Genomic DNA, 27,734 nt, shown 5'->3' with positions numbered 1-27,734 from the left:
TCTCTCTCTCTCTCTCTCTCTCTCTCTCTCTCTCTCTCTCTCTCTCTCTCTCTCTCTCTCTCTTTATATATATATATATAAAGAAAAGGTAGGGGTCAGCGGGTGTTCAATTCTCTCCCTGATTTCAGCCATCCATGGTAGACCTTCACCAGAGATATTTATTGCACATTTCTTTCTCCCATCGTGGACAGGCTCCCTTTTCATCTGAGCCAAGCTGATTTTGTTTGTGTGGGTTTTTAACAAATGAAATTGCCTATCAGCCCTCCTTCTCTTTTTACAGCTGCACGAGAAATTTGACCGTCTGAAGAAGATACACCAAGAGGAGAAGAAAAAGCTGGAGGACAAAAAGAAGACTCTGGACGAAGAAATGAACGCCTTTAAGCAGAGAAAGTCAGCAGCAGAGCTGTCCCAGGGACAGCAGGCAGGGAGCTCCCAGACTCTCAAAAGAGACAAAGAGAAGAAGAAGTAAGTACCCAATTGGGATGTTGGGTCCCCAGAGTCATGTATGAAAAGGCCTTGTGGGGGAGTGAGGATAGTGTCGGGAGTCTTGGCTATGCAACTCTTCCTAGTTCTCTCAGGAAAGTTGGGGCTTTCATCCTGAGCCTATATGTTGGGATAGCCTGGCTGCTCCTCCATCCTTTGAGTGAAGGCCTGGAGGGCATGAAAAAATGTGGCCCCCCAGGGGCTCTGCCTCTCCACGGACTGGCCCTTTCAATGATCACCTGGTAGCAAGTAAAGGAAGGCAAAGGAAAGGAGAGAATAGGAGAGGAGAGGCAGCTGGGAGGAAAAACCAGGGGCTGCAAGGAAAGGCAAAAGGCAGAGAGAGGGAGAGTGTGGGAAAGAGAAGGCAGACGGAAATGGGAACCACATTGCCTGGGATTGGGGGTGAGCTCAGCGTATAGGTCAGCTGGAATTCTTCTGGATCCAGCTTTAGGTTTTGGCCCATGCTTGCTGTTAACTCAACTCTCAACCAGATGCTGCTATCCCCAGCTGTAGCCAACACAGCTTAGCCAAACAGGCGCTGCAGGCAGGGTCCCTCCTCCATTGCTTCTGCCCCTCCGTGCCCCTCCATAGCTGCTTCCACAGTAGTCCCCTGGGCTGCTGTAGCTTATTTGCCTGGTCTAGGACTTGGGCCCAAGTGGGGAAAGCCTTTTTCAACTTTTAAGAGACCAATTTACCTATTATCAGTGTTGGCAAGCTAGCAGAAGGAGACCCTGAGGGTGCTTCCTTCGCTGACTTCCAGCTGTGTGACATGACTGCATTCTCAGCACCTTCCCCCAGAGTCAGAGGAAGGAAGGGAAAGGTACTTTTGACCATGCATATTCAGCCCCAGAGCCCCATTGAGCCAAGGCCCAACGGAATAGGAGAAAGAGCTTTGGGCTTAGCACCTTGAGTCACAGTTCTGCCACTTCCTTGTTGATGTATGCATGTGTGTGTACATGTCTATGTGTATGTGACATTGAGCAAGTCATTTCCCCTCTCTCAGCCTCAGTTTCCTCACATGAAAAATGGGGATAACTTTATTTGACTTACCTAACTCCTGGGACAGGGACACATTGTGAACTGTATAGTAGTCCTAAACTACCTAAGCTGCTGTTATTCTTATCATTAGCCCTTTAATCCTAAGCTAGACACCCATCCCATTCCCCGCCCAGGCATACAGAAAAGACCCAGACAGCCTCCTTTCTCCACTTAGCAAACAATACCAGTGGAGTTTATTAAATTTCCCAGCTAAGTCCCCTCCACCTTGTCTATCCCATTTGGAAGGTTTAATGATTTTAGGAGCTTTCTTGTTTTGGGTAATCACTTCAGGAACTATACTTTTTTTAGTGAATTGGTAACCCAGGGGAGTGAGGAAGCTTTCCCCAACATGAATCCTCAAAGACTAGCGCCCGGGCCATGTGGAATCAGCTTGTGTCCTGGAGAAAGTGGCCTTTTCTCATGTACATATGGGCCTGCACATGTATGTACAGGTATACCCTGTCTGGTGTGGCTAGGTTCTAGAAAACCGTTTTCTAGTTACCCAAGAATTCTGGGGCACAGCTGTTTCCATAACTACCTGCATGGGGCCCCCATTGGCTTTCAGGGTGTGCCTCGATGTCCCTTCTGGGATCTGTTGGTCTAAATAAGAGAGCTTATTGGGACAGAACCTTACTTGTGAGCTAAGAAAAGCCTCCGCAGCCCTCGGTCTTCAGTGGCATTCTTTTCACTCTGTGGAGGCAGAATCCACAGGGCCATTCAGTGGCTACTCTGGGAGGTGGGTGACTCACCTCCTCTCCTTCCCTCCAGGCTGGGCTGGGAATAGGACTCTGAGAGTGTCCAGAAAGGGACCGTTTCTCCTGGCCCTTCAGGGTTTCCCTGAGCTCCCTCAGGTTTCCAGGTCCCCAGGCATGAGAACTACCAAGGGAAGCATTTTGAGCCTGGGGATCCCTGCGTTTGTTTCCTACTCGGATAACTCCAATAGAGTTGGTTTCCTTTGTCATTCTATGGATTTTGTTTTATGCAAGGAAAAACATTATTCCGAGAAGAGGTCTAGCGGTAGGCTTGACCATATTGAACCCAAGGGGGCCAGGATACAGAAGAAGGTTAAGAATCCCTGCATGAGGGAGACTCTGGGAAGGAGCTAAGGAAAAGATTCTCAAAATCCTGGTTTGAGTAATAGGAGTCCATAAGGAAAGCTATGAAGGAAGGGTCCTCCCTAAGAGGCCAGAGATGAACCACTTTCACACTGCTCTGGGCTGCTTTTACCCTTGAAGAATAAGAGCAGCTCCACATGGCTATAATACTTTATGTGGGTTTTGTGTCAGAACTGGAAGGCAACTTAGAAGATATTTGTTCCTATGCTCTCATTTTACAGATGAGAACACTGAGGCTCAGAGAAGGGAAGCAACATGCCTAAGGTCACCCAGCAAGTTAGTGGCAGGGCCAGGATTATAACCTCATCTGACTCAATTAAATGTGTTTTTTTCCAAAGGACCTTCTTGCCTACAGAGGCAGCGTGGCATGGCCTTGGGTTTAAATCCTCCCTCTGACTCAAACTGGCTGGGCAAGCCCCTTCCCCTTCAATGTTCTAGGCAACTCTAAGCTTAGAAGTTTGCTAAGGAGGTGCTGAGCTGTGTCAGTGGAGAGAATCTCTCAATTCGGGAGTTTCCCAGGTCCAAGCCCCATCCCTTTCCTCTATATGATTTCATCTCTTCAGTTGTCTTGGGAAGTCAGTAATCCCCATTTTTACCAATGGGTAAAGAGCAGCTGAACTCCTTGCATGAGATCACATGGCTACAAAATGAGAGGGCCAAGCCCCTCGCCATAGGCTCTAAGCAGTTGGCAGAACTGAGGCAGTCTCTTTAGCATCAATATGGCCCTTCCACCACCAGAGAAACTCATGAGCTCAGTAGGGTAGGCTAGTGTGGCAAGGGCTGGCTCCTCTGGGTATGAGGGCTAGTGGCCAGGTTCAGGTAAGGTGGGCTTTGAAAGCACACAGAGATATTTGTTTGTTAGATTGGCAGGAGGGCATGTGACCTCAAGCCTCCCTCCATCCTTACCTGTCTTCTCTCTGACCTCTAACCTGCATGATGTATTGATTACCCCCCACCCTTCCTCACTCCATCTTCATCAGTTCTCACTGTTTTACAGTTAACTCTGCTGTTTGCTGCATGCTGCGTGAGCGCGAGGGCCCTGGTAAGATTCTGTGATTCCTTAATTCAAATAGATGTGGCAGTGGGTTCTGGGGCACTTCCCTCCTCCATTCAAAAATGTGCCACCTTCCTGGTTGTCTCAGGCTCTCTAGAAATGAAGAAGTAAGCTGATGTAGCTGTAGATCTGAGTGGGGCTCCCCCTGGTGCCAGCTGGTATCCTCAGGACTGACAAAGATGGAACATTCACAAAGGGAAAAGGTTTAGCCCTTGGCAGCCAGAATGCAAGAGCCTGTCATCCACCATGTGTTCTGAGGCTATCAGGCCACCCAAAAGACAGTGTCAGTTCCATTCAATTCCCATGAACCAGCCAGAAAATACTGACTGAGCACCTTCTCGGTGCCCAGTTCTAATACTAGGCACTGTGAGGATATGAGCCTTTCAGCCCTTGGCAAGGGTAGGCCCAGGTAGCCTGGGCCAGGAGAAGGCACAAATAAATCTTTCTCTGGTTCCCACCCGCCTTTGGGAGCTTAGCCAACAAGGGAGTGAAATCCTCCAGTTCTTAGAAATGTTTGCAATCCTGATTCACTGTTTGGAGTATAAAGTTATATACTCTGCCTTTGATTAATTACAAAATAGGCCAGTCTCCTCCTCAGCTGTTCAGCATGGCCCAGCATCTTCTTGTTGAACAGTTATGCTGGTGCCTAGAGTTCTCCAGCTCCTTAGGTCAGAACAGGCCTCAAAGGAAGATGGAAAATAAGCCCTCTTTGGCTCTGAGGCCAAGGAAAACCTGTTCTCTCTCTCTATATATAACCTGGTTAGGGAGTTGGGGGTAGGGGAGAGAATGCCTAGGGATGGAATGGAATTCCATATTGGGTTTATTAGCGCTTGAGAAACCCTTGAACTACTCGGTCATCCATTTAATGAACACTCATTGCATTCAGGGTTATGAACTAGACTCTGGATAGTGAGGAAATCTAGAGTAATTAGGAGATCCAGGACCTTTTGCCAACAAAATTATGATATAGATGGAGGCAGTGTTGGCAGCAGCCAAGCTCACTCCTGTGACTAACATGTTGATGCTTCCATCAGGCAGGTGGCATTGCTGTTGAGCAGCCCAGATGGTGGGCAGAGTTCATTAAAACATGCTAAGGTTTGGCTTGAAAGGTTGGTCACTCATGGTACCTTAAGGCACAGAAACAATCTTTTCAGCAGGTACCTCCTCATTGGCCTGGGTGTGGCCTTATCAACTCTTTTCAGAGCTCAGGGAAAAGACAAGACTTTCATAGCATCCTTCCCCGAACCCCTTATGTAATCAGATCAAACCTCTGGAATATTCAGGGAAATGGGGTATAATGGGTAATAGAAAGTTTTTCTAGGAAAAAATTATCCAGAAAAAAAATGTTCTAGGGCAGAGTGCTCTCTTGATTGGTGCCTACATGAATGTTTAAATTGAATGGAAAGTTTTTCATTTCAGACGAAGTCTACTTTTCTGCCTCAGTAATTAGAGTATGGCAACCCTCACTGAATTTGGGTTTCCTAATACTACTCATTCTTTTTTTTAAACCCTCACCTTCCATCTTAGAATCAATACTGTGTATTGGTCCTAAGGCAGAAGAGCGCTAAGGGTGAGGCAATGGGGGTCAAGTGACTTGCCCAGAGTCACCCAGCTAGGAAGTGTTTGAGGGCAGATTGGAACCTGGAACTTGTAGTTTTTTAGGTCTGGTTCTCAATCCACTGAGCCACCCAGCTGCCCCCAATACTACTCACTCTTAATTTCCATAGCATTTTAGAAGTCTGTCCCAACTGCTTTAGGTATCACAACTATCATAATTCCCTTTTAGAAATGGGAAGTGATTTACCCAAGGTCACAGAGCTTGGATTTGAAGTCAGCTTCTCAATCCCAGCTCCAGGACCCAGTCCACTCCTTCAGTGGCCTCTCCGTGAAGGCCTTGGGGTCATTATTCTTAGAACGACTGCTTACTGCCCAGTCCAGGATGGACACAGAAACAGTGCAGGACATTGAGCTGAGTATGACTAGAATCCAAGCCAGGCCCTGAATGATATTCTTTGTCCTAAATTCTCAAACTCCTAATCTAGGGGTTGGCTCCTTCAAAAAACAGGGAAGAAGAGCAAAAAAAGGGGCCCACTTAGCTGGCTTCCAAATAATCAAGGTTTTGTTGCATCTGGGTAGACACGGATGCATTTAGGATTCTTAGAGCAAATCCTCCTCTGGCCACCATTGGCAATAACCCGAGGCAAACTATTGAATCATAGCTCATTAAGAATCAGACAATTTTGCTGGGACTGGAAGCCAAACCAAAACTGCTCTGTGGAGATTTTGGCCTCTGTTCCCAGGTTATGGGAGTTTCTGCTGAGTCCTTCCTGGGGTCTGTGGTCAGCCAAACCTGAAAACTCTCTCCACGGGCCTACCACAAAGCTTCTGCTGCCTGCTCTCAAGATGGCTTGAGGCACTCCTTCCTTAGGACTCCGAGTGTGCCACTTTGTCCCTAGCAAGGGTATTGCTGCAGCTGGGGCTGGCCTCTCATAGCTACTTAATTCCTCCTAGGCTGGCTACCTGCACACTTTTATGATAGTAATATCTTATGGAGGGCACCTAGATGGCACAGTGCTGCCCTTGGCATCAGGAGGACCTGAGTTCAAATCTGGCCTCAGACACTTCATTGCTGTGTGACTCTGGACAAGTCACTTCATCCTGTTTGCCTCAATTTCTTCCCCTGTAAAATGAGCTAGAGAAGGAGAGGGCAAAGCGCTCTAGGATCTTTGCCAAGAAAACCCTAGATGAGATCAGGAGGAGTTGGACATAAGTATTTGACAAGTCAACGACAACGTCTTGGATCTTTCTGGATCCTCTTGGTGCCCTGAGTTGATAAGACAGCAGTCATTATCCTCTTTGTTGCCCTCCAGCCTTTTAAAAACAATCCAATAGAGAAACTATGGCTCTGAGATTCTATGCAACTTAATCTGATTCTTTCTCCTATACTGTGTAAGGGGCCAGGAATCAGGAAAGACCTGGGTTCTAATTCTGGCTGACACTGACAAGCTATGTGACTGACATTTACTCAGACTCTTCCCCTCTTGGAGCTTCAGGTTTCTGATCTATAAAATGGGGATAGTAATGCCTGCAATCCCTCTCTCCTAGAACTATTGAGTGCAGAGTGCTTAGTAAGCCTTAAAGCTCCAAGAAAACACGAGTTATTATTATTCACAGTTATATACATAAGCTAAGATATCTGTCCCTAAAGCTGCTCAGGATTTGAGTTTAAAAGGCTGGAAAAATTCTAGGGCAGAGGGGGCAGATTGGAAAAAGAAAAAAAGAGGGGGCAGCCCATTGGAAAGAATTAGGAGACCTGGGCTCAGTTTGTGGCCTAGTCACTCTCTTTCTGGGGGATTTAAGGCAATTCACTGGTCTTCTCTGGGACTCACCAGTTAGATGAAGAAGCCTGCCTACTGACTGGAACTTTGCAACTCAAATAAGATGAATCCTGGTTTTGTTTTGAAGTGATACAAAGACATCAGGGAACAAGTGGTTCCGAGGCAGAATGGTGCAAGAGCTAGGCATGTGGGTTAAGTGACTCCCAGGGTCACACCAACTAGGAAGTACCTGATGCCAAATTTGAACCCAGGAACCATTCTTCTCAGGCCTGGTTCTTGAGCCACCTAGCTTCTCCTTGAAGTCTGCTTTAAAGCTTAAAGCACACTCTCTCCACACTATTCCTTTGACCATTCTGGCATCTCTGTTCTGGTCCCCAGGATACTGCAGGAGCTTCTTCAAAGGGCAGAAGGCCAGCCTCCTTCCAAAGCCCTGGGTGCTAAAAGAAATGCAACTCTAAGTAATTTTAAAAACCTCCTTCCCTTCTCATAGCAGAAAGGCAAGAAGAGACTGCCATGGCAGAATGGTGTATGCTTTGTCAGATCCAGGCTCTTGGCAGATATTTTGTTTAATTATTTTTGCTACAAGGGAGGGTTTAATTGGGGTGGAGGAGAGGGGGAGAAAAGTCTATACTACAAAGAGCACCCAGACATTCAGCTAAGGCCTCCTGAGAACCTACCTGTCCAGCCTCCTTATTGTGAAGAGGAGTAGGGAGTTTCAGACTCAGGGCTCAGAAAGAAGGGGAAGCCATTATGAGGGGCAAAACGATGCTGCTGGCTCATTCTCGGGCTGCCAAGGGGGATGTGTGTGGATGTACGTGAGGGTCCCCAAGAACATGTGCTCAGTAACTTCTCAGTAAAACAGCCTACATTTGAATCTGTTTATTCATTAGGCATTTGGAAAATGTTGAATTTTCAGTTTGGATTTCTCAGAGATGGCCTTCCTGGAGGTTCCACCTCCCCAGAGTCAAGTTCCACACCCAGTGAGCCATCACTTCTCTTCCTTTCTCTACAGAGAAGATTAGAGAATTCTGGGGATCCACAGAATACATTTAGCCTCTGCTAACGATTCCCTGAATTTCTGAGTTAGGAAATACCTGAAAAACCATCTAGATCAATAGATACCTAACAGGAATGGCCTTTACAGCAGCCCCTACCCACCATGAGGGAGTGATAGCCAGTCTTGGCTTGAAGATTTCCATTAAAATAAACTATTAATACTTTTGAATATATCCATCTATATCCATTTTGTTCGTAACAAACTGAACAGATCTAATCCTTTCACATGATGCCTCTTAGAATACTTGAAAAGTTAGTGTGTCTCCCCTCTCCCAGTCTTCTCTAGGTTAAACATATTCCATTTTTTTCACTCATTCACATATAGCAAAGAATCAAGGCCCTACTTCCTCTAGTTCATCAGTAGCCTTCCTAAAATGCAGGACCCTGAATGAAACAACACTGTCTGACTGAGGACCTAAGAGCTTTCTTGGCTGTATAGCACACTGATAATCCTTACTAAGCTTGCAGTCCACTAACCCTCCCAGATCCTTTTCACCAGAACAAGTGTCTAGCCAAGGGTCCCCTCTTTTGTCCCTGTGAACTTGTTTTTTTTTTATCCAAGCATAAGAATTTCTACTTATTCTTATTAGATTTCATGTTATCTGCTATTAGCCTTTCAAGATCTTTTGGAATCCTGCCCATCGCCCTGTCCCTCATTTAGCTATCCCTCCCAGGTTTGTATTTGTCTGCCAAGATGATGACCAGGCCTTCTCTGCCCCTATGCTGATTAGGAATACCATTGTTCACTAGCACAGAAGCCTACTAGCTTCTGGCCCACATCCTTCCATCTTCTACAAAGGAATAGCACTAAACAGTTTACGTCATGCTGTAGAACACTCGATCCATTCGAGTCTCTTCCTACCAGAAAGGGAAATTTCTTGTGGATTTTGTGTCCTCTTAGACCCTTGTCTATGGTCATCCAGGTCAGGTGACCCAAGTTCCTCAAGGACAACTTGGGAAGCTCTTCCTGTTCCCTTCTTTAGAAACTCCCTTTTAGCATTTTTCTCCTGGCCCTTCCAGTCCAAGGGAATTCTCTTTGGCAGAGAAAACTGAAGCCCCTCAAAAAAGAGCTGTGATGTCTTTTCTTCATCATCAGCTATCATCCCCCACCCCTGAGCAGTCATTCTGATCCTCCTTTTTGTCCAGTATAGCTTTTAAAACACATTCAAAGAGGGTGGCTGGGTGGCTCAGTGGATTGAGAGCCAGGCCTAGAGACGGGAGGTCCTGGGTTCAAATCTGGCCTCGGATGCTTCCCAGCCGGGTGACCCTGGGCAAGTCACTTGATCTCCATTGCCTGGCCTTACCACTCTTTTGCCTTAGAACCAATAAACAGTATTTGCCTTAGAACCAATAAACAGGAAGTGAGGGTTTAAAAAAAACCAAACCCACATACACAGCCCTCTTTATTATCCTTAACTTTTCTTGCCATCCTCATCTCTGTGTGTGGTTTAGCCCTCCTGACACTTTTGGCAGGACTATGCGAGGCTTTTGAATTCATTCTCCATTCTCTCCTTGCTTCTATCTTTAGTACATGAGATTGTAAAACGAAGGTTGGTTGGCAAATTCCCTCTGCATCCAAAGTGGTCCCTCTAGACCAGAAGTTCCGGTCAAGTGGCAGCCCACCAGCTGTGGCCCAACCAGCCTAAAATGTCATTTGGAAACTTTTTTTAATAGATACCTTTAAAAAAAATGTTTAAACCCTTAACTTCTATGTATTGGTTCCTAGGTGGAAGAGTGGTAAGGGTGGGCAATGAGGGGGGTCAAGTGACTTGCCCAGGGTCACACAGCTGGGAAGTGTCTGAGGCCAGATTTGAACCTAGGACCTCCCATCTCTAGGTCTGACTCTCAATCCACTGAGCTACCCAGCTGCCCCTGAAAATGTTTAACAAAATACAGAGGACTACAGTAGAACATAGAGAATGTGAAAATGTGGTTTTCTAAGTCAGCAGGGATCTTTCTATATGGTTTAGTGGTCCCTGTTTCTATATGAGTATGACATCAGTAATGTAGACAGCTCCCCTTTTTCCTCAGCAGAATCATTTCTCTTTGGGTCTTCAGAATTCCATTTTGGAGAACTTCCCATCCTTCCCAGGCTGGCTGCTCCTGTAGATTGGAAGCCATGGAGTCCTGCCTATCTTTGCTCTCACTGCTTTATAATTTTCTTTCACCAAATTGAGGATGGGTCACACTCTGTTACAAACTCTAGCACAGTGGGGCCACTTCTCCCCCAGAGTTCCCATCCTTTCCACCCCACAAGCTGTTCCTTTCAGTTGGTGAGACCCAGATCAAGAAGAGAATTTGCCTTTGTTGCTTCCTTGACCTTTGGAAGCATGAAACAATTGTATGGGCAAGTCAGGAAACTGTGGCTTTGCCTTTCTCCGAGAGAATGTCATTAGCTGTCCTGGTCATTTCTCAGTCTCTATCCTAGCCCACATCTGGGTCCTGCTTGTGACTCATCTCCTAAATTCACCTAGTTTGGGGGCAGCTGGGTGGCTCAGTGGATTGAGAGCCAGGCCCAGAGGGTTCAAATCTGACCTCAGACACTTCCCAGCTGTGTGACCCTGGGCAAGTCACTTAACCCCCATTGCCTAGCCCTTACCACTCTTCTGCCTTGGAGCCAATACACAGTATTGACTCCAAGACGGAAGGTGAGGGTTTAAAAAAAAATTAAAAATCAATCAATAAATAAATTCACCTAGTTCTTTCTTTGTCTAGGTGGCCTGTAGTATAGACTCAGATACTAATATCACCTCTCTTCCTGCCTCAGTTGCTCATAATTCCAGTACTCTCCACCATGCTTCTCCAACTCTGGTTCCTGGATTTCTTCATGACTCTATCTTCATAATATACAATGCTACTTTGCCTCACCTTTACCTATCCTAATTCTTTTAGATAAAGTCTACCTTTCCAGAGCCACCGTATTCCTAGTATGGCTCTCATGCTAGCTACCAATCTCTGACACTTGGGAGATCAAATTGTCTCCTTAAATTAGATCAGTGATTCCCAAAGTGGGCGCCACCGCCCCCTAGTGGGTGCTGCAGTGATCCAGGGAGCGGTGATGGCCACAGGTGCATTTATCTTTCCTATGAATTGCTATTACAATTTAAAAAAATTAATTTCCAGGGTGCTAAGTAATATTTTTGCTGGAAAGGGGGTGGTAGGCCAAAAAAGTTTGGGAACCACTGGGCTAGTTCATCTTGCAAAACTCCAGTCTTCCTTTCCAAGTCTTGTCAAATTCTCTCTATCCCTGCCTTGATTCTGTTGTTCCTATACTTAAGCATGGTCCCCAATTTTAATTACAAATTTGAAAACCCATCACCTGCATTCCTTTGGTCTTCCTTCTCTTACCAAAGCCCTGCTAATCCTTAGCCACACTTTTTAGGCTCCTTCTGGTGGTGTCATTTGTGCCCATTTCAATCACCAGAGCTGAGTAGTAGTCATCCAGTTCGACAAGTCTCGGGAAGCTCTCCATCACGTCTTGGATACACGCCCCGGGAAGACAACAAAACCTTCCGTATTGCTATCAGCCAGCAGGGTGTCACTAATGATCCGTCTCCCAGAAGGCTGGCTCCTATCATTTTCCACCCAACTATTGCTAGTCACCTGGGGTTTGAATTTGCCAGTTCCTGGCGATGACCACTGTCTTCCACCTTGTGACATGCCTGTCCTGCCCTCAGCCTCCAGGCCAGAGCCAAGACAGTCCTTGTATGCCCCAGTCTAGGATTAAGAACCGTGCCTCCAGGACTTGTCCTGAGGCTTGCCTGAGTCACAAAAGCAATCCCTCAATTTTTTTCATGGCCTTGACACAACACGTGCAGAAAAAATGTTCTCCAGTGTCTTCTCCCACCACATGTCACCACCTCCCCTCCCCCTACTTCTGACTTGGCTCCAGACTCACCTGCCTAATAATTTTCTAGCTTGCTTATTCACTTAGGGACCACAGGTTTGACATTCTTCACCTGCTGCTTTGAGATATTTTGGTAAATTCATTTGTCTCCTAATTAACCGACTCTCTTTCTCAGTCCCGAGTCCCTCTTTGTGAGTGTCCTGTAACTACTCTTGTGAAATAGCCATCACCATGACCCTTCACAGCCTTATTGTGAGACTGGGCACAATACCAAGCCAAGTCCCTCTGGTACTTTCAATAATAACCCTCCTTGTCTGAAGGGCCAAATTCCAGGCTTCAACAGGCCATGTGATAGAAAGGTCTGCGGTGTCTCTGGTCACCCCATTTCTCTGGATTGCAGGTTGAAATTTGGGTTGTTATAAACCTCGAGAGCATGGTGAATTTATGGATCCCAAAGCACTTCCCTCAACTGGTGGTAGAAGTAGAAATACAGGTTTCTCTTCTGTGATCCCCAAAAGGGATGTTGTTTTACTCCTCTGGAGCCCAGAAGGAGAACCAGGCTGTATGCTATCAACAGTAACAGGTATAGTGACATGATTTGTCTATTTGGAGATTCTGAAGCACTTTGCTTATGATGACCCACATAGTCTGGTCAGGGCCGGGTGTTGCAATTCCATTCTGCAGACTCCAAAACTGACCTCACAAAATATTAGGGTATTCGAGTTTGCCCTGGTGATTCTTATCACTTCTTTATTTTCTCTGCAAATCATCGCTGATTTTAAAATGTCAGGCACAGATAACACAGAGTGCTCAGCACAAATAACAGTGTCTACGGGAGATACAAAGGAAGGCCCTGACCTTTACCTCTGGCTAAAAGTTTGGTTTAAAAAGAAAACATTCAACACCAGAAACCTCTTTTCAAATGGCTCCCACCTAACAGGGGCTTCAAGAAATCCTTTCGAATGAGCCCATTTCCACATCAGAAGGGTGTGGCCACTTTTCCCACTTACCAGGCAGTGCCTGAGTTTGGAAGAATATTATTGTTTCTTGGCGGCTGGGGGATTGAAAGAGAAAGAATTGTGTGGCAATAATGTTGTAGCTAACTTGCCGTCTTTTTGACCTTCCTTTGCAGTAACCCGTGGCTGTGTACGGAATAGTTTTCCCTGCTACAGCTGGAACGGACCCACACTTGGCCTTTTAAGCTGAGGTTCCCTCTTTGAGAGCTTCTTCTAGCATGCCAGCTATGGTCCCCATGCGATAATCAGCCCCTCCCTTTATCACTGACTGCTCCCTCCTCCCCCTCCCCCCAACACACAGCCTGAGCCACTCTCCCCGGCGTGGCCAGCAGCTTCCCACGGATCATGTATTTAGTTCATACACAGGCATATGACTTTGCTTTGAGTTTTTAGCAGGTAGGGCGCCTTAGTCTTTAGGACAGCTAGTATTAGATGTCTTTTCTCTAAAAGCTGGGGAAAAGGGAAAATCAGACAACAGTGGACATTTCTCTCTTGCCAACCAGATAAATGACAATGCTGTCGGAGCATAGTGTATTCACTAAGGAGCTGAAATAACTTCATCTTGGTTGGCCAGTGGGCAGAGATATTTAAAATGACCCCAGTGAACATCCAATGGTACTCCCCTCCCAAATAAGCAAATACGTGGAGATCTTTGTGGCTTCTGGTTCCAGGGAAGCTGCTTTGTTCTTCATTCAACATCTAAAATCTCTACTATTCTTAATACCCCCAAAGAGATGTAGGGAGTATATTCTGCAATGACTCCCACTGATGGTTGTCTATTTTCAGTAACAATAAAAAAAACCCCTCATAGGGTAGAGTGAGCTGTTGAGAATCACCCTCATTTGATCCTTACCAGGACCTGATTTACTGCAGAGTTAGTTGAGATTCAAAGATTTGTCCTAGATCCCTCAGATAGAAAGCATTAGAGTGGGGATTTGAACCCGGGACCTTGATTCCAAAGCCAGGGTTCTTTCCAACATATCAAACGGCATTTCTGGGTAGATGATTTACTATCCAGGTCAGCAGCAGTGGAACTCAGATGACTTCTTTTCTGGTCCTGACTCTTTCACTTAACTATCTGTGTTTCCCTAGTCAACTCCCTTCCCCTGGGTGAGCCTCAGATGATATCATTGGACTAGATGACATCTAGACCTTTTTTCTACCTGGGATGTCCTTCCATCCTATGAAGTCCCTTTCCTTCCCTGGACCTTAGTTTGCTCCTCCATAAAACATAGTCCTTTGCCATGATTCTAAAAATGGACAACCTCATTCAGAACCTGCAGTTGGAGTGTCCCTATTCACTCTCTGTAGAACTGCCAGTAGATTCTCTAGGAATCATAGAACCAAAGATCAGTAGAGCTCAAAGGGGGCCTTAGAGGTTATGTGAACCAACCCCCATTCGTTTGCCAGATGGGGCTAGATATCTAGTGCCAGGGGGCTCTTGGGGTTTCCACTGAGCACTGAGGGGAACAGAAGAGGCTCTTCCCTTTCCTCTTATAACCCACGAATGAAAGTCAACTCTGACCCAAGCTGTTAAGCTCTTGATGAACACATTTACTTTCTCAGGTAACCGAATCTTACTGTAAGGACAAACGGAATGACTTTTTTTTTCCTTTCGAAGACTTTCTAAATTGGGATTGTGGCTATGCCATCAAGCAAAAGGCAGCCAGCAGGGTTGCCTTCCGGCACACCTCAAAATGGCCTGGGCTTTCCTTTGTGTACCTTGGACAGCTCCCCCCCCACTCCCCGCACCCCATGGAGCCAAGAGGTTGGCTTTGTTGCCAACCAATGCTTGAGATCCTTTTGACATGAAATGCTGATTTGAAAAAGCGCTTGCATGTTCTAATTAAAACAAAATGACTTTAACTTGTGTGTGGTTTTCTTCCACCACCCCCCTTTCAGCAGATTGTCTGGGTTCCCAGCATAGCCCCGATGGCATGCTGGGATCTCCTCCTTTCCCCCTGCCCCACTTTCCTGCTTTGAATGCACTTCTTTGACTAATTCCATGTTTTCTTTCTCTCTCTTTCTCTACCTCTCTAGCTTTTTTTAATCTTGTCTTCGGCAGCTGTACTAAGTGTAAAGGAGAAGACTGCCACTGTAGAAGAGTTAGGGTCCTATATTGTCTCACAACACAGCCCCAGTGTCCCCCCCCCCAGATATTACCAGTGGTCACGTGTCCCTAAGCCGGGCAAGAGGCCATCTTCTGATATGCAAGTGCCTTGTTGTTACCAAACAAGGCCCGAAAGAACCAGCTTTGATGGGGACCAAACATCAGTCATGCAGAGACAGCTGCAGCACACATTCAGCCTCAGCCCAATGCCAGCCTTGCCCACCCTGTAAGTGCCCAGAGGCAACGAAGTGTCCATCAGAGACCATGTGGGCCAATCTGACGCCACACACGTGGGTGTGGTAGGTTGTATGGATTGGTTTGGGTTGTATTTTTTTAAATCCAGTTCAAGGGTTTCTGTCTTCAGTGGCTATCCTACAGTCTTAAACATGGAAGAGAAATTCAAGAGACATCATCTGTCCTTCAACAAGTGAGGAAAAATGGATCTACCACCCAAACCCAAATGGTGAGAGAGAGACATGGGAGGGAGCTCAATCAAATAGGAGTAAAGATACCCCCTTAATACAAGCTTCTGATCCCTTGGGGATCCTAAGAGAGGGTTTCTGCTCAGACCAGGAGCCAAGAGGAAGAGCTAGCCATATGTGATCAATCTGTCCTGACTTATTGGTTTCACTTACACCTAGATGACACGTGCTCTTAGTTTCTCTCATGCTCCCCCACCCCTACCCTCTGCCACTGTTCTGCTGTTTCATGAGGGACCCCCCCCCCTGCATGTTTTTCAAGCTCTTCCTTATCTTCCTTTTGTCCTTTGCCCTTTTTACTCAAAGGGCCCTCAATGGCCAAAAGAAACACCTCCGAACCAGCACTGTTTAGCTCGAAGCCTTTCTATGATCCATGTCAATTTTCAATAAAATAAAATGTGCAAAAATAGTGGTGTGATCTGATCCATCTCATCTTCCGTGAGTTTGTCTTTTTGTGGCTCAGAGGGAGGAAAGGAGAGAAATGTCACCCCTAGGGGTTAAAAGACAATTCAGGGCATAGTAAGTGGATAGAGCACCAGTTCTGGAGTTGGGAGGACCTGGCTTCAAATCTGGCTTCAGATACTTCCTGGCCGTGTGACCCTGAGCGAGTCACTTAACCTCGATTGCCTAGCTCTTGCTCTCTCTCTCTCTCTCTCTCTCTCTCTCTCTGTTTTCCAGTTGTTACTAAGACAGAAAGTAAAGGTTTTTTAATTAAGCAAATAGAAGGCAATTCAAATGGGTAATTTAAGAGTATAGGTTGGTGATTTCGAGATGAAGAGGCTGGTTTGAGAGCCAGTGTTCCATGGAAGGTGTCCAAACATCCAGGAATTGTTTTAAGAGAGAGAGAAGAGTATGTCTGGAACACAGACTCATCATGAGAGCTATTTTAGTGCATAAGTACTTCTCAAATAAGAGGGAGCCCTGAGACTGTGGGGCACAGGGTGGGAGCCTGTTAGAAGAATCCTTCCTCAGCAACACAGCAGATGAGGACTGATGGAAAGCAAAGCTGGAACCTGGGCAAAGCAAGGGAGGCACTTGGGTGTTCAAAACTCAGAAAACCTGAGGAAATGCGCCCCATGCTACCCCTAGTGACCTGGACCATTAGGATTAGGGTGAGGTACAATTCCAGCTCTTGCCTGGGGAATGAGATTAGTCAGTTGTGGTACCCAGTTCTAATAAATAAAGCATTCCTGAGTTTTGGCCTTCCAAAATCCTCCCAGTTTCTATGTGGGGAAGAGATTTTGGTTGGAGGAGGAACAAGGTAAACAATCCCAGGGCCCAAGACCCGCCTTCAAGGGAAGTGGTCAAGCAATTGAGATACATACAAGATGATTGGAGGGGCATCACCGTGGTACCCCCATCCCTCCAACATCTCCCTCAGTGCCCTTCCATGGCCCCTTCGAGCTGGTTGGAAAGGCCTAAAGTTCTGGGAAGCAGCTGTTACAAACAAAGGGCACCTGTTTGTTGCATCCACTGTCATCCATAGATGACATCTGCTAGGGAAGCAGGACTGGTTGCCCAATGGGCATGTAGCCAAATTTGTCAGCCTCGATTCATCTCGTCAAACTGCAGAGGAAATGGGAACTTGTCAAAGCCCAAGCTGATACAACCACAAATACCATGCTGAGTGGTGTTGCCAAAGAGGAAAAAACCAACTCCAGGGACCTGGGGTAAGAAAGAACACCAAACCCCAACTGGAACCCCAAAGAAGGGTCGAGGCCAGATTCCCAGGAAGAGGGTGCCGTTTAGGGAAGTTTGGAAAGGTGAGCTACCCTGGTGGCCCAACCTACTCCAATATCTTCAAAGACTTTACACCAATACCTGAATAAGAACTCTCAGATCTGCAACATCCCTCAGCAAATGGTTGTTCCAGCCATTTCTTAAAGTGAGGGGGACAGCAGCACCAGCTGAGTCACTAGGGAATCTCTCTAATGGTCATGGATACAACAAACTCACCTACCTTACAGGTTTGTTGGGAAGATCACATGAGATAACATTTAAAAAACACTTTGCAAACCTTAAAGCACTAGGAAAAAGCTAGCTATGATATCATTATTTTTTTTTCTTTATGTAGAGCCCAAATTTGCCTCTAACTTCCAGCCATTGATCCCATTCTGCTCTCTGGGGCAAAGCTAAAAGAATGAATGAATGAATGAATGAATAGATGAAGGAGGACTAATTAAGCACTTATAGTGTAAGAAGCACCATGATAAGACTATAAATAGAAAGGCAGATAGTCCTTGTTCCTGAGGAGCTTATATTCTCATGAGTGAGACAACAGATATGGAAGGCAGCTGGAATGGTCCTATGCAGCAGTGATTCCCAAAGTGGGTGCTACTGCCCCCTGGTGGGTGCTGCAGTGATCCAGGGAGAGCGGTGATGGCCACAGGTGCATTTATCTTTCCTATTAATTGCTATTAAAATTTTAAAAATTAATCTCCAGGGGGCACTAAGTAATATTTTTCTGGAAAGGGGGTGGTAGGCCAAAAAAGTTTGGGAACCACTATGAAGGTACAGCAGCAAGAAAGATGATAATGTCTCTTCTTCTTTAAAAAAACCAAAAACAGGGGGCAGCTGGGTAGCTCAGTGGATTGAGAGCCAAGCCTAGAGACAGGAGGCCCTACGTTCAAATTCCTAGCTGTGTGACCCTGGACAAGTCACTTAACCCCCATTGCCTAGCCCTTACCACTCTTCTGCCTTGAAGCCAATATGCAATATTGACTCCAATATGGAAGGTAAGGGTTTAAGGAAAAAGTAAAAAACCAAAAACAACCAACCAAGACCTTCTTTTCTCTCTTAGCATCAATTCTAAGACAGAAGAGTGGCCAAGGCTAGGCAATAGGGATTAAGTGACTTGCCCACGGTCACATAGCTAGGAAGTATCTGAGGACAGATTCGAACCCAGGTCCTACCATCTCCAGGCCTGGTGCTCCATTCACTGTGCTACCTAGCTGCCTTGGCAATGCCTCTTCTTTAATCCCAGCTGTTTATGATATTGAACTGTTTGACAATGCCAAGGACTGACTCTGGTGGTGAAAACTTTTTCCCCCGCCCAGGGGAAGTAGTTGTAGTTGCTGAGGAGAGAGGTGATAGCGATCCAGTCCAGGCATAAGCAGTTGCCAGGTTTCATATTCACAGGGGTTGGTTCCTGGGATGATGGTTCAGAAGCCAAGGCTGGAAGTAGGACTGGTGACAGAGGTGGTAGCAGTGGTTTAAATCTCCGACATTCTTGGGGCTCTTGGGCTCACCTGCCTCCTTGTGGTAATTGAGCAGTGTTTGTTGGTGGTGGTAGTGGTATCAAGAAGGTGGACCCTTTCACTACACATGAGGATTACTTCCCTCAGTGGTGGTTTTGGAGGCTAGGCTGCTAGGGGCCATTCGTTTCCAAGTCCTGGGCTATCTCCAGTGGCACCCGTGGAGAAGTGCTGGTGGTTACTCCTCAAATTCTCAGTGTCATTCTCACCTCCTCACTCCTCACTCCTTCACTGTACACATCCAATCTTTTGCCAAGTCTTGTCATTTCTGTCTTCACGACGTTTCTCCTCTTTAACCCCTGCTCACCACTCACACAGCCACCAGACTGGGGCAGGCCCTTACCAGTTCTCTTCTCAATTCTGGCACCTTCTGATTGCTCTCTCTACCTTAAGTCTCTCCACTGCAGTCAGCTGTCAGACTGATGTTCCTATACCACCAATTCCCCTACTCAGTAAACTCTAGTGGCTCCCTATCACCTCCAGGATCCAACAGAAAATCCTGTTTCACAGTCCCCTCCTTCTTACACCTTACTTCTCCCCGGTTATTCTGGGATCCAGTGAAACTGCCCCTCCCTGCTCTTCTTCAAACTAGGCATTCCATCATCTCCAACTCTGGGCTTTTAACTGGTCTGGAATACCCTTCCTCCCCATCTCTGCCACCTGGCTTCATTTAAGTTAAAGCTGGTCAAACTGGTTCCTTCTAACTAAAATCCCACCTTCTTCAAGGAAGCATTTCTGATCTCCTTTAATGCTAGCTCCTTCCCTCAGCTGATCCTCGATGCCAATGTAAGCAGTACATAGCTGGTTTATGGTAATGAGCTGTCTGTAAGTTATCTCTTCCATTAGATTGTTTTTCTTTAAACCCTTAACTTCTGTGTATTGGCTCCTAGGTGGAAGAGTGGTAAGGGTGGGCAATGGGGGTCAAGTGACTTGCCCAGGGCCACACAGTTGGGAAGTGTCTGAGGCCGGATTTGAACCTAGGACCTCCTAGTCTCTAGGCCTGGCTCCCAATCCACTGAACTACCCAGCTGCCCCCTCTTCCATTAGATTGTAAAGCTCTTTAGAGCAGGAACTCTCTCGCCTTTCTTTGTTTCCCCAGTGGCACTTAGCACAGGGCCTAGCACATAGTAAATACTTGAATGCTTTGGGACTGAGTGACATGCCAACTCCCCAACTGTTCCTCAGGGGGCCTTGCTGCTTTAGCTAGGTCTATTTATCGAAATCACCTTCAAAGACTGGAAGAATGGATCATGTCTCCCCACATCTTCCTTAGGCTAAACACCGCTAGTACTTTCAACTCAGGCCACTGGGCATCCTGGCTACTCTCTAGTTTATAAAATGGAGCATCCAGATAACAAACGGAATGCTGCAGATGTGAGGAGACTCAGGAAGGGGAAGATGGGATGCTGGTCCCTGGAAAGTAGCCCAAGACAGCATTAGCTTTCAGGGATGACAGACATATCACATTGCTGATCCACATCCACCTTGTTGCCAAGGCCACAGCTGTTTTGGGGTGGGGAGGGTGCTTTCTGGTCCCTTCTCACATTAATGTGGCTCAATTTAGCTAGAAGTCAAGAGAGCTTCAGCTAGAGGGAATGAAGCAAAAGGTCAGCTTCAACTTGGAAAGAGGGATAATATGGAGATAGCTACAATAAACCTGGGCCAATGAATAATGGTAATGGCTGATTGAAATGGTAATGGCCAATCTTAGCTTCAGATGAGACATGAACAGATGCCAAGATTTTCCCTCTTTTGGCAGAGAGGTAGGAACTGGTGGCACAAAATGGTGGCTATATTGTCAGGCATATTGACATTGTTATTAGTTGGTTTTCATTGTCACAAAGGAGGATTTGTGGGGTGAGGAAGACAGATATCTAGAAATAACTGTGATTTTTTTAAAACAGCATCAATAAAACTTTTAAAAAATACAGTTTTATAACTAATGTCTTTTTTCTAAATGAAACAAAACTGTAAAACAGCAAGAGACCACAAGGCAAAAGGAAGCCAGACCCTTAACACTGAGATTTGTGGCTGCATATTTTAATCAAGGAGTGTGTGTGTGTGTGTGTGTGTGGAGGAGAGGAGGATTGGACACTATTCATTATATGTCAGCATACAAAATCCTTGTAGTTTGGGGGGGGAGGCTGATTTTTGGGGCCTGGTCATTTTCTGTTGCACAGCCTATCCCTGCCATGGCCATACCACCCCCATCCCCCCAACCCCTGCCGCCCCTTCTCAGCTCCTTTTCTGAAATCCTCTTTGCCTGGAAGCTTCCAAGCTAGAAGATCCCAGTTCCCTAGCTAATTGGCATCCATCTCCTTACCTATGACGTCAAAGATGGGAAACCAATCAGATGAGCCCGAGAGAAACCCTTCCCCCTGTCTCCCCCACTCCTGGCTCTGTTTAGCTCCCTTGAGTACCTCTGCAGCATAAAGAGATGTTTTGAGCCAGGAATCTCACTTATGGAACTGAGAAGCTCTGTGCTCCCAATGCTAACATGAGTCCTTTTCACCTTCAACACTGTTGAGCCCAAAGCAGCCTGGCAAGGACACTGGGTGTATCTCTTCTCCGTCCCACTTTGACCCTATTCCCTGCTGTGTGGGGGACGTTAGTGCTGCCCTGGGATCCTTCCCTTGTTGCCCCTACTCCATACCAACCCCACCCCTCCACCCTGGATATCTCCTGTTAAGCCTCCCAGTAAATATGCTAAATAAAAGGGACTGTTGCTTCAGCACTAATGCCTAATTCTTCTGTGACACCCCATGTCACAGGCTGCACCACAGTATGGATCTGGACCCCTGAGGGATCCGAACAGAGGCAAAGCTTAGAGAAAGGGAGGAATGAAGAGGTATCCTAGACAAAATGAGACAAGGGGGCAGCTTGGTACAGTGCAAAGAGCACTGATTATGAAATTAGAGGGTCTGGGTTTGAATGCCACCTTGAGCATTTACTACCTCTGTGACTCCCCAACATAGGGGCTAGGTGGGTTGGATTGATTGGCCTCCCAAGTCTCTTCCAGTTCGGATCTAGGATCCTATGGGAACTTTGGGTAAGTCACTTGACCTTCTTTTTACTTTCAAGCTCTAAATCTATGAACTTAGAGGAAAAGACCTCTTGGAAGCACAAACCATCCTTCTGCCAGTACTGAGAGGCATTCTGGCATGCTGCTAAGAGAGCTAGGCCTCAAGGGAGGAAGGCCTGAATTGGAATCCCAGGTCACACACTTACTAGCTATTTAACCCCAAGCAAACCAATTCATTTCGGTGACTCTCAGTTTCTTCATCTGTAAAATGAGGGTAAAAATAGCACCTACACCCCAGAGTTGTTGCAAGGAAATTTGCTTCGCAAATCAGAGAGTGCTAGAGAAATATAGCTATTACCATTATCTGCCATTGTCCTGGACATTAAGAAGGCTGATAAGGTCAGCTGAGATCATGTTATTTTTTTAAATCAGAGGCTTCTAGATATAGCTAGATCTGGAAGGGATTTAAGAGATCACCAAATTCAAAACCCTTCATTTTGTTGATGGGGAAACTGAATCAGAGGGGAAGTGACTTGCCCCAGATCATACAGCTGATAGATAGAGTTTTGAACCCAGATGTTCTGATTCCAAAGCCAGCCCTTCCCTCTTCCCCCCCACATTCCCATGACCACACGGAAAGCTAGTTAATGATTTCTTGTATGCAACCCACTCAATGGGGGGCCCACTTGGAAAACAAGCTAAAGTCCCAGAGACTTTCACTAAAGGGGAACAGAACAAAGTCCTAGATAGGAATTCAGAAAAAAAAACTGTAAAAGTGAAGCTCATCCAATCCAATGGCCTCTTCTCAACCCTTATTTTTTATGATCTCTCTGCAGTCTTTGGCACTGTGGCCCAACTTCCTCTCCTCCAGATTTCCCCCCCTCTAGGTTTCTCCAGTCTCCCCAGCTGCTTCTTCATCCACATCACAGCCACTCGTTTTAGGAGAGCCTAAGGTTCTGTCCTGACCTCTCATTCTTTCCCTTATATTCTCTCCCTGAATGAGCTCATGAGTTCAAGGGCCCTCTCTATGTAGATGATTTTCACTTCTACCTATCCAACACTGATCTCTCTCCTAAACCCTAGTCCGGAGTCACCAACTGCCTTTTGGATACTTTGAAACACATTGTTCTACAGACATCTCCAACTCACTAGGTCCAAAATGGAAGTCATCCTCCTCCTTTCCCAAGTCACCAATTACTGTGAAGGATGGCTCCCTATCTTCCCAGGCTCCCTTTTGAAGTAAGGTTCCTGACTCCTTGCTCTGGCTCTCACTCCTATATCTCACACTTGCCAAATCTCACTGTTGCTTCCTTCTCAGTATCTCTGGCATCACCTCTAGCCTGGACCACTACAATAGGCTTCTGGCCAGGCCCTCTGCTTCATCTCTCCCTACTTTAGTTCAAACATCAAAGTCTGGCATTTGGGGCTCTTCACAATCTGGTACTTTTCTCACCCCTTTCCCCAACAGTATAGCTCTATTTGCCTACTTGCTGCCAGGACACTCCATCTCTTATTTCCCTGCCTTTGCCAACACTGTCCTGCCCTCCCCCCACTTTTCTTGCTTTTGCCAACTTCCTTCAAACTTCCTGCTCAAAGCTGGCCTTCTGTAGGAGGCTTTCTGGTTCTCTCAGTGGCTAATCTCTTTCACTTTTAGATGATTTTCATCTGGTCTGCACTATCTGTATCTTGAATGGACCTAATTTTTGACACATTGTCTCCCCCATTAGAATACAAATTCCTGGAGAGTTGACCTTCCTTTCCTTGTATCTCTTCCGTTCAGCCCACTACTAGATACATTGTAAATGCTCAGTAAATCTTTTTCTTTTTTTTAACTAAAAAAAACAAGGCAGTGTTACTCAGAGATTTCACTAAGTTTCTCCCTCAAGGAGGGGCCCTCTACCTGGCTGATCCCGGGCTATTAAACCCACTGGAATGAGCTAAAAGGAAATATGAAATGAAAGTTAAGGGGAGGAGAGTGAAGGACATTTCCTGCACACTCTCCCCACTCCCCAACACTCTCAACCCCACTGAATCTCCTCAAGGGAAAGAAATGAGAACAATCAGTGCAGTGCAAATCAAGACACATAAAGGTGGAAAGATGAAATAGGGAGGGAGAGCCCAATTCTCTTTCCTCATCTTCCCGTGACCCTTCCTCTCTCCTCTCCTAAGGAAGGCTCTGGAAACTATCAGGAGACTTAGACAGAAAGAGGTAATTAGCCCTTATAGAAAACCAATGAATCTGGCCTCTTCTGCCCCCAGTGACTAGGGTGTGTCAATCACTTTAGTTCTTGGACTAGTCTGAGGGCTAATGGAGGCCAGATGTGTCCTAAACTAGTGGGAGGAGAGAAGTTAGAAAACTGAACTGTGGAGAGGGAAGGGCTTCTAGTCCTGTTTGCACGAGGTGTCCTCAAATCCAATGGGACCCTTGAAAAATATAACTATAAACCACTTCTTTCATTAGAATAGAAGAGGTCAGGGACGGTCGTGTTTGCTCCTGCTGCATCCCCAGTGTTTGGCACAGTACCTGGCACACGGTAAATGCTTAAAAAATGCTTTATCTACCCCCATGGCAGGATGGTACACTGGAACCTTAGCTTTTCAAGTCTTGGGTTCACATTCCAACCCTGCTACTCTTCACCTAAGATTTAGAGCTTTTTTCTGGGCCTCCATGGCATCCTGTGCCAAATGAGGATGTGGGACTATATGACTTTTGAGTCCTTTCCCAGTTCTGGTCTCTACTGATTTACCTTACACCACCAGCAAGATCCTCCTTCAGATTACTCCTTCTTTCTGTGATCAATGACTCCTTAATGCTTTGGTTTCAAGTTTCTAACCAGCCCCAGGGCAAGTATTTTATAACTTGTCGGTAGACACTTAAATGCAGGCAGGGAGTTCCAGTGAATTTTTTTAAGGGACATTACCCAGACTCTGTATTTCCTGCCTGAATGAAGATTCCCTCCCTCAAATTCTCATGTATTTTTCCTAGAGCTGAGTGATGTAGGCAGGGTCTTTTTACCTAGGCAGTAGAATGCCTGGACAGTAATTCTTTCTTAGTTTCATGGGCAATTGCCGTTAAGTGATTTTGCCTGATCAAGTGATTTTTGTGATCACTAACCACCATTCACAGGGAAATAGTCCAGGGGCACTAAACCTAATGAAGTAAACAGGGAAACTAAGTATAAGAAGTTTTCTTTTTGTGTAAACTAGAATTTCTAGTGCTTAGGGCAGGGGTTGGCAACGTATGGCTCTCGAGCCATAAAGTCAATTTTTTCAGGCACTGTTATAGGATCGTGCACTGTGAACACTGTATGGCTCTTACGAAATTACATTTTAAAAAATGTGGCATTTATGGCTCTCATGGCCAAAAAGGTTGCCGACCCCTGGCTTAGGGGAATGTCTTTGAAAGGAAAAAAAACCACAGGCCCTTTGCTTTAAGGAATTACAATTTTCCCCTTCTACATTTCTAGCAAACAGTGCTGTAGGATCTTAAATTCAACTTGCCCCAAACTGAACTCTTTATCTCACCTTCCTGCCTCTCCCAAACCTTCCTCTCTTCCTAATGTCCCCTTTACTCCATATGGCACTACCAATGCCCCAGACCCCCCCCCCTTCCCAACTTAAATGTCATCCTTAACTCTTCCCTTCCTCTCACTCCTCATATCCAATCTGTTGCCAAGACCCGATCATTTTACTTTCCTAATATCTCTTGTATATGTCCTTTTCTCTCTACTGACTATGTTACTGCCTTGGTGCAGGCTCTCCTCACCTTAGGCCTGAGCAATTGCAACACCCTGCCAGTTGCTCTATTTGCCTCAAATGTCTCCCCATTCCAGTCCTCCCACTCCTGCACTTATGGTCCAAGTCATCTTCTGAAATCATACGTAGGTCTGACCATGTCATCCCTCTACTCAATAAACTCCAGTGGTTCCCTATCATCTGCATGATTAAATGCAAAATCCTCTTTTTGGCTTTTACAGTCCTTCACAATTTCCAGGCTTCTTCCACTTCACTCATCCCTACATACTTGGAGATCCAGTGATTCTGGCATTCTTGCTGCTGTTTGAACAGGACACTCCATCTCCCTACTCCAGATATTTTCACTGGCTATTTGTTTTATATGCTTGGAATGAAGTTTCTCCTTCTTCATTTTCACCTCCTGGCTTCCCAAGGCTTCTTTCAAACCCCAGCTTCCACCTCCCAAGAAAAGTCTTTCCTGATCTCCCTTGATTACCACCAATTTGCCACATATATCTTTTTTGTTTGTACATATATGTTTTCATGTTGTTTCCCCTAAGCTACTAAAGAGCATGGCGGTCTTTTGACTTTTTAGTATTTCCAGTACTTAGCACAGTGCCTGGCTCCTTATAGCCAGTTAAACTTTTATTGACTAACTGAAGTGGCTCTGGCTCTGGCTCTGGCTGATCATTTTGAGGCTGAAATTGACTTGGTGATGAAAACTTTGATGGCTTTCCACTCATCCAGCTCCTGCCTTCCAGTCTTACTGGTCTGAGCGCTCCATCTATTTTGTCCCTTCCACCATATTTTACTACTGTATTCTTGCCATCTCCCAATTTGGTCATTGGGGATAATCTTCCCAGTACTTTGAGAAAGGCCACATCAACACTGGATAACTCTGTTGGCAAGTTTGCAGTTTTTTCATACACATTTCATCTGCCATCTCTGTGTCTTTGCACTGGTTTTCCTCCATGATGGGAAGGCTCTCCTTCTTCACCTCTAACTCTTAGAATCTCTGGCTTCCATCAAGACTTGGTCAAAATGCCCCCTTCTGTAGGGAGCTATTCCCAGTACCTTCGGCTGTTAAAACCTTCCCCTTCAAGGTTAGTTTCCATCTACTCTGTATGTATCTTGCAGGCTCCTATTCATGTACCATGTAAATCCCAATGAAAAGCCTCTCTTCTATAGGAAGCTTTTCCCAACCCCAGTTAATTTTAGTCATATCTCTCCATTATTTCCTATTTTTCCTGAATACAGTTTGCTTTCTACATGTTTGTTTGTATGTTTTCTCCCCCTATTAGACTGAGCTCACTGAGAACAGGGCCTACCTTTTGTCTTTTTGCAACCCCCTCCCCAGAGCTTAGCCCAGTGCCTGACACATAGTAGGTATTTAATAAATGTTTATTGACTGACTGATCTGCATTAGTAGAGAGCATTTCCTGCAGGGGCAGGTTCTGTATATTCTGTGTATACTTATACGTGTCCATGTTGTCTCTCCTGGAGGGCAGAGTCCGTTTACTTTGGTGTCTGTATCTGTAGGTGTTTAATAAATGTATGATTTCTAGGGAAAGAAGGGTGTGGTCCTGGCTGTAGTGCTGTGTTTAGGAGTCAGGTAGATAAAGAGTTCCTGAGCAATCCTCGGTCCTTCCTGCTCTCTAAGCTTGCTCCCTCATCTGTAAAACGGGGCTCAGAATCCCTGCAGTAGCACCTCCTTCTTGGGGTGGTTAGGGGCGGGGAAGAAACCAAGGAGGTAAAGGTCTCTCTGTGTGTCGCATTTCGCAATACACACTGCGGCAAGTGTCAAAAAGAAGCTGGAGGGCTTTAAGCCCCGCCCCACTGGAGGGCCGAACCGCCCACGTGATTGCGGAGATCTGGGGAGCCCGCGCCCTTGGGCGGCCGCGACCGCCGCGACCACCGCCACCACCTCTACCGGTTGCGGGAAGGCCCCCACACCAGTTGACTCCTTTCCACAGAACAGAAGGCTCCCTTCTAGAATAGTCTCCCAAGTTCCTCGAGCCCCACTGCTTGCAGTACAGAGGTGTCACTGCATTTCAGTCGCGTTGGAGTGGCCTCCCCAAGTAGTGTCGCGAGACGCTTGGACGAGAGTTAGGAAAACGTGGGGGTGGAGGGGGGAAGGGAGGCGCGCGTGCGCACAGGGGCTTTTGGGCCGCATGCCGAGGAATAGAG

At 46.2% G+C, this 27,734-nt stretch overlaps 1 protein-coding gene across 1 annotated transcript in view; it reads left to right on the top strand.

The window, feature by feature from the left end:
- The window catches only part of SEPTIN6 (septin 6), a 37,094-nt gene extending 23,806 nt beyond the window's left edge, over positions 1–13,288 (top strand). The window contains exons 8-9 of the mRNA XM_044682495.1: positions 281–465; positions 13,064–13,288. Of these exons, the coding sequence (XP_044538430.1) occupies positions 281–465; positions 13,064–13,088 (210 nt within the window). The 3' untranslated portion in view covers positions 13,089–13,288. The remainder of the gene's footprint in view (positions 1–280; positions 466–13,063) is intronic.
- Positions 13,289–27,734: the final 14,446 nt, after the last annotated feature.

The sequence above is a fragment of the Gracilinanus agilis genome, chromosome X (genome assembly GCF_016433145.1).
Source record: "Gracilinanus agilis isolate LMUSP501 chromosome X, AgileGrace, whole genome shotgun sequence".
Lineage (NCBI taxonomy): Eukaryota > Metazoa > Chordata > Mammalia > Didelphimorphia > Didelphidae > Gracilinanus > Gracilinanus agilis.
Note: the sequence above shows the minus strand (reverse complement) of the source record. Positions and strands in the feature narration are given on the sequence as shown.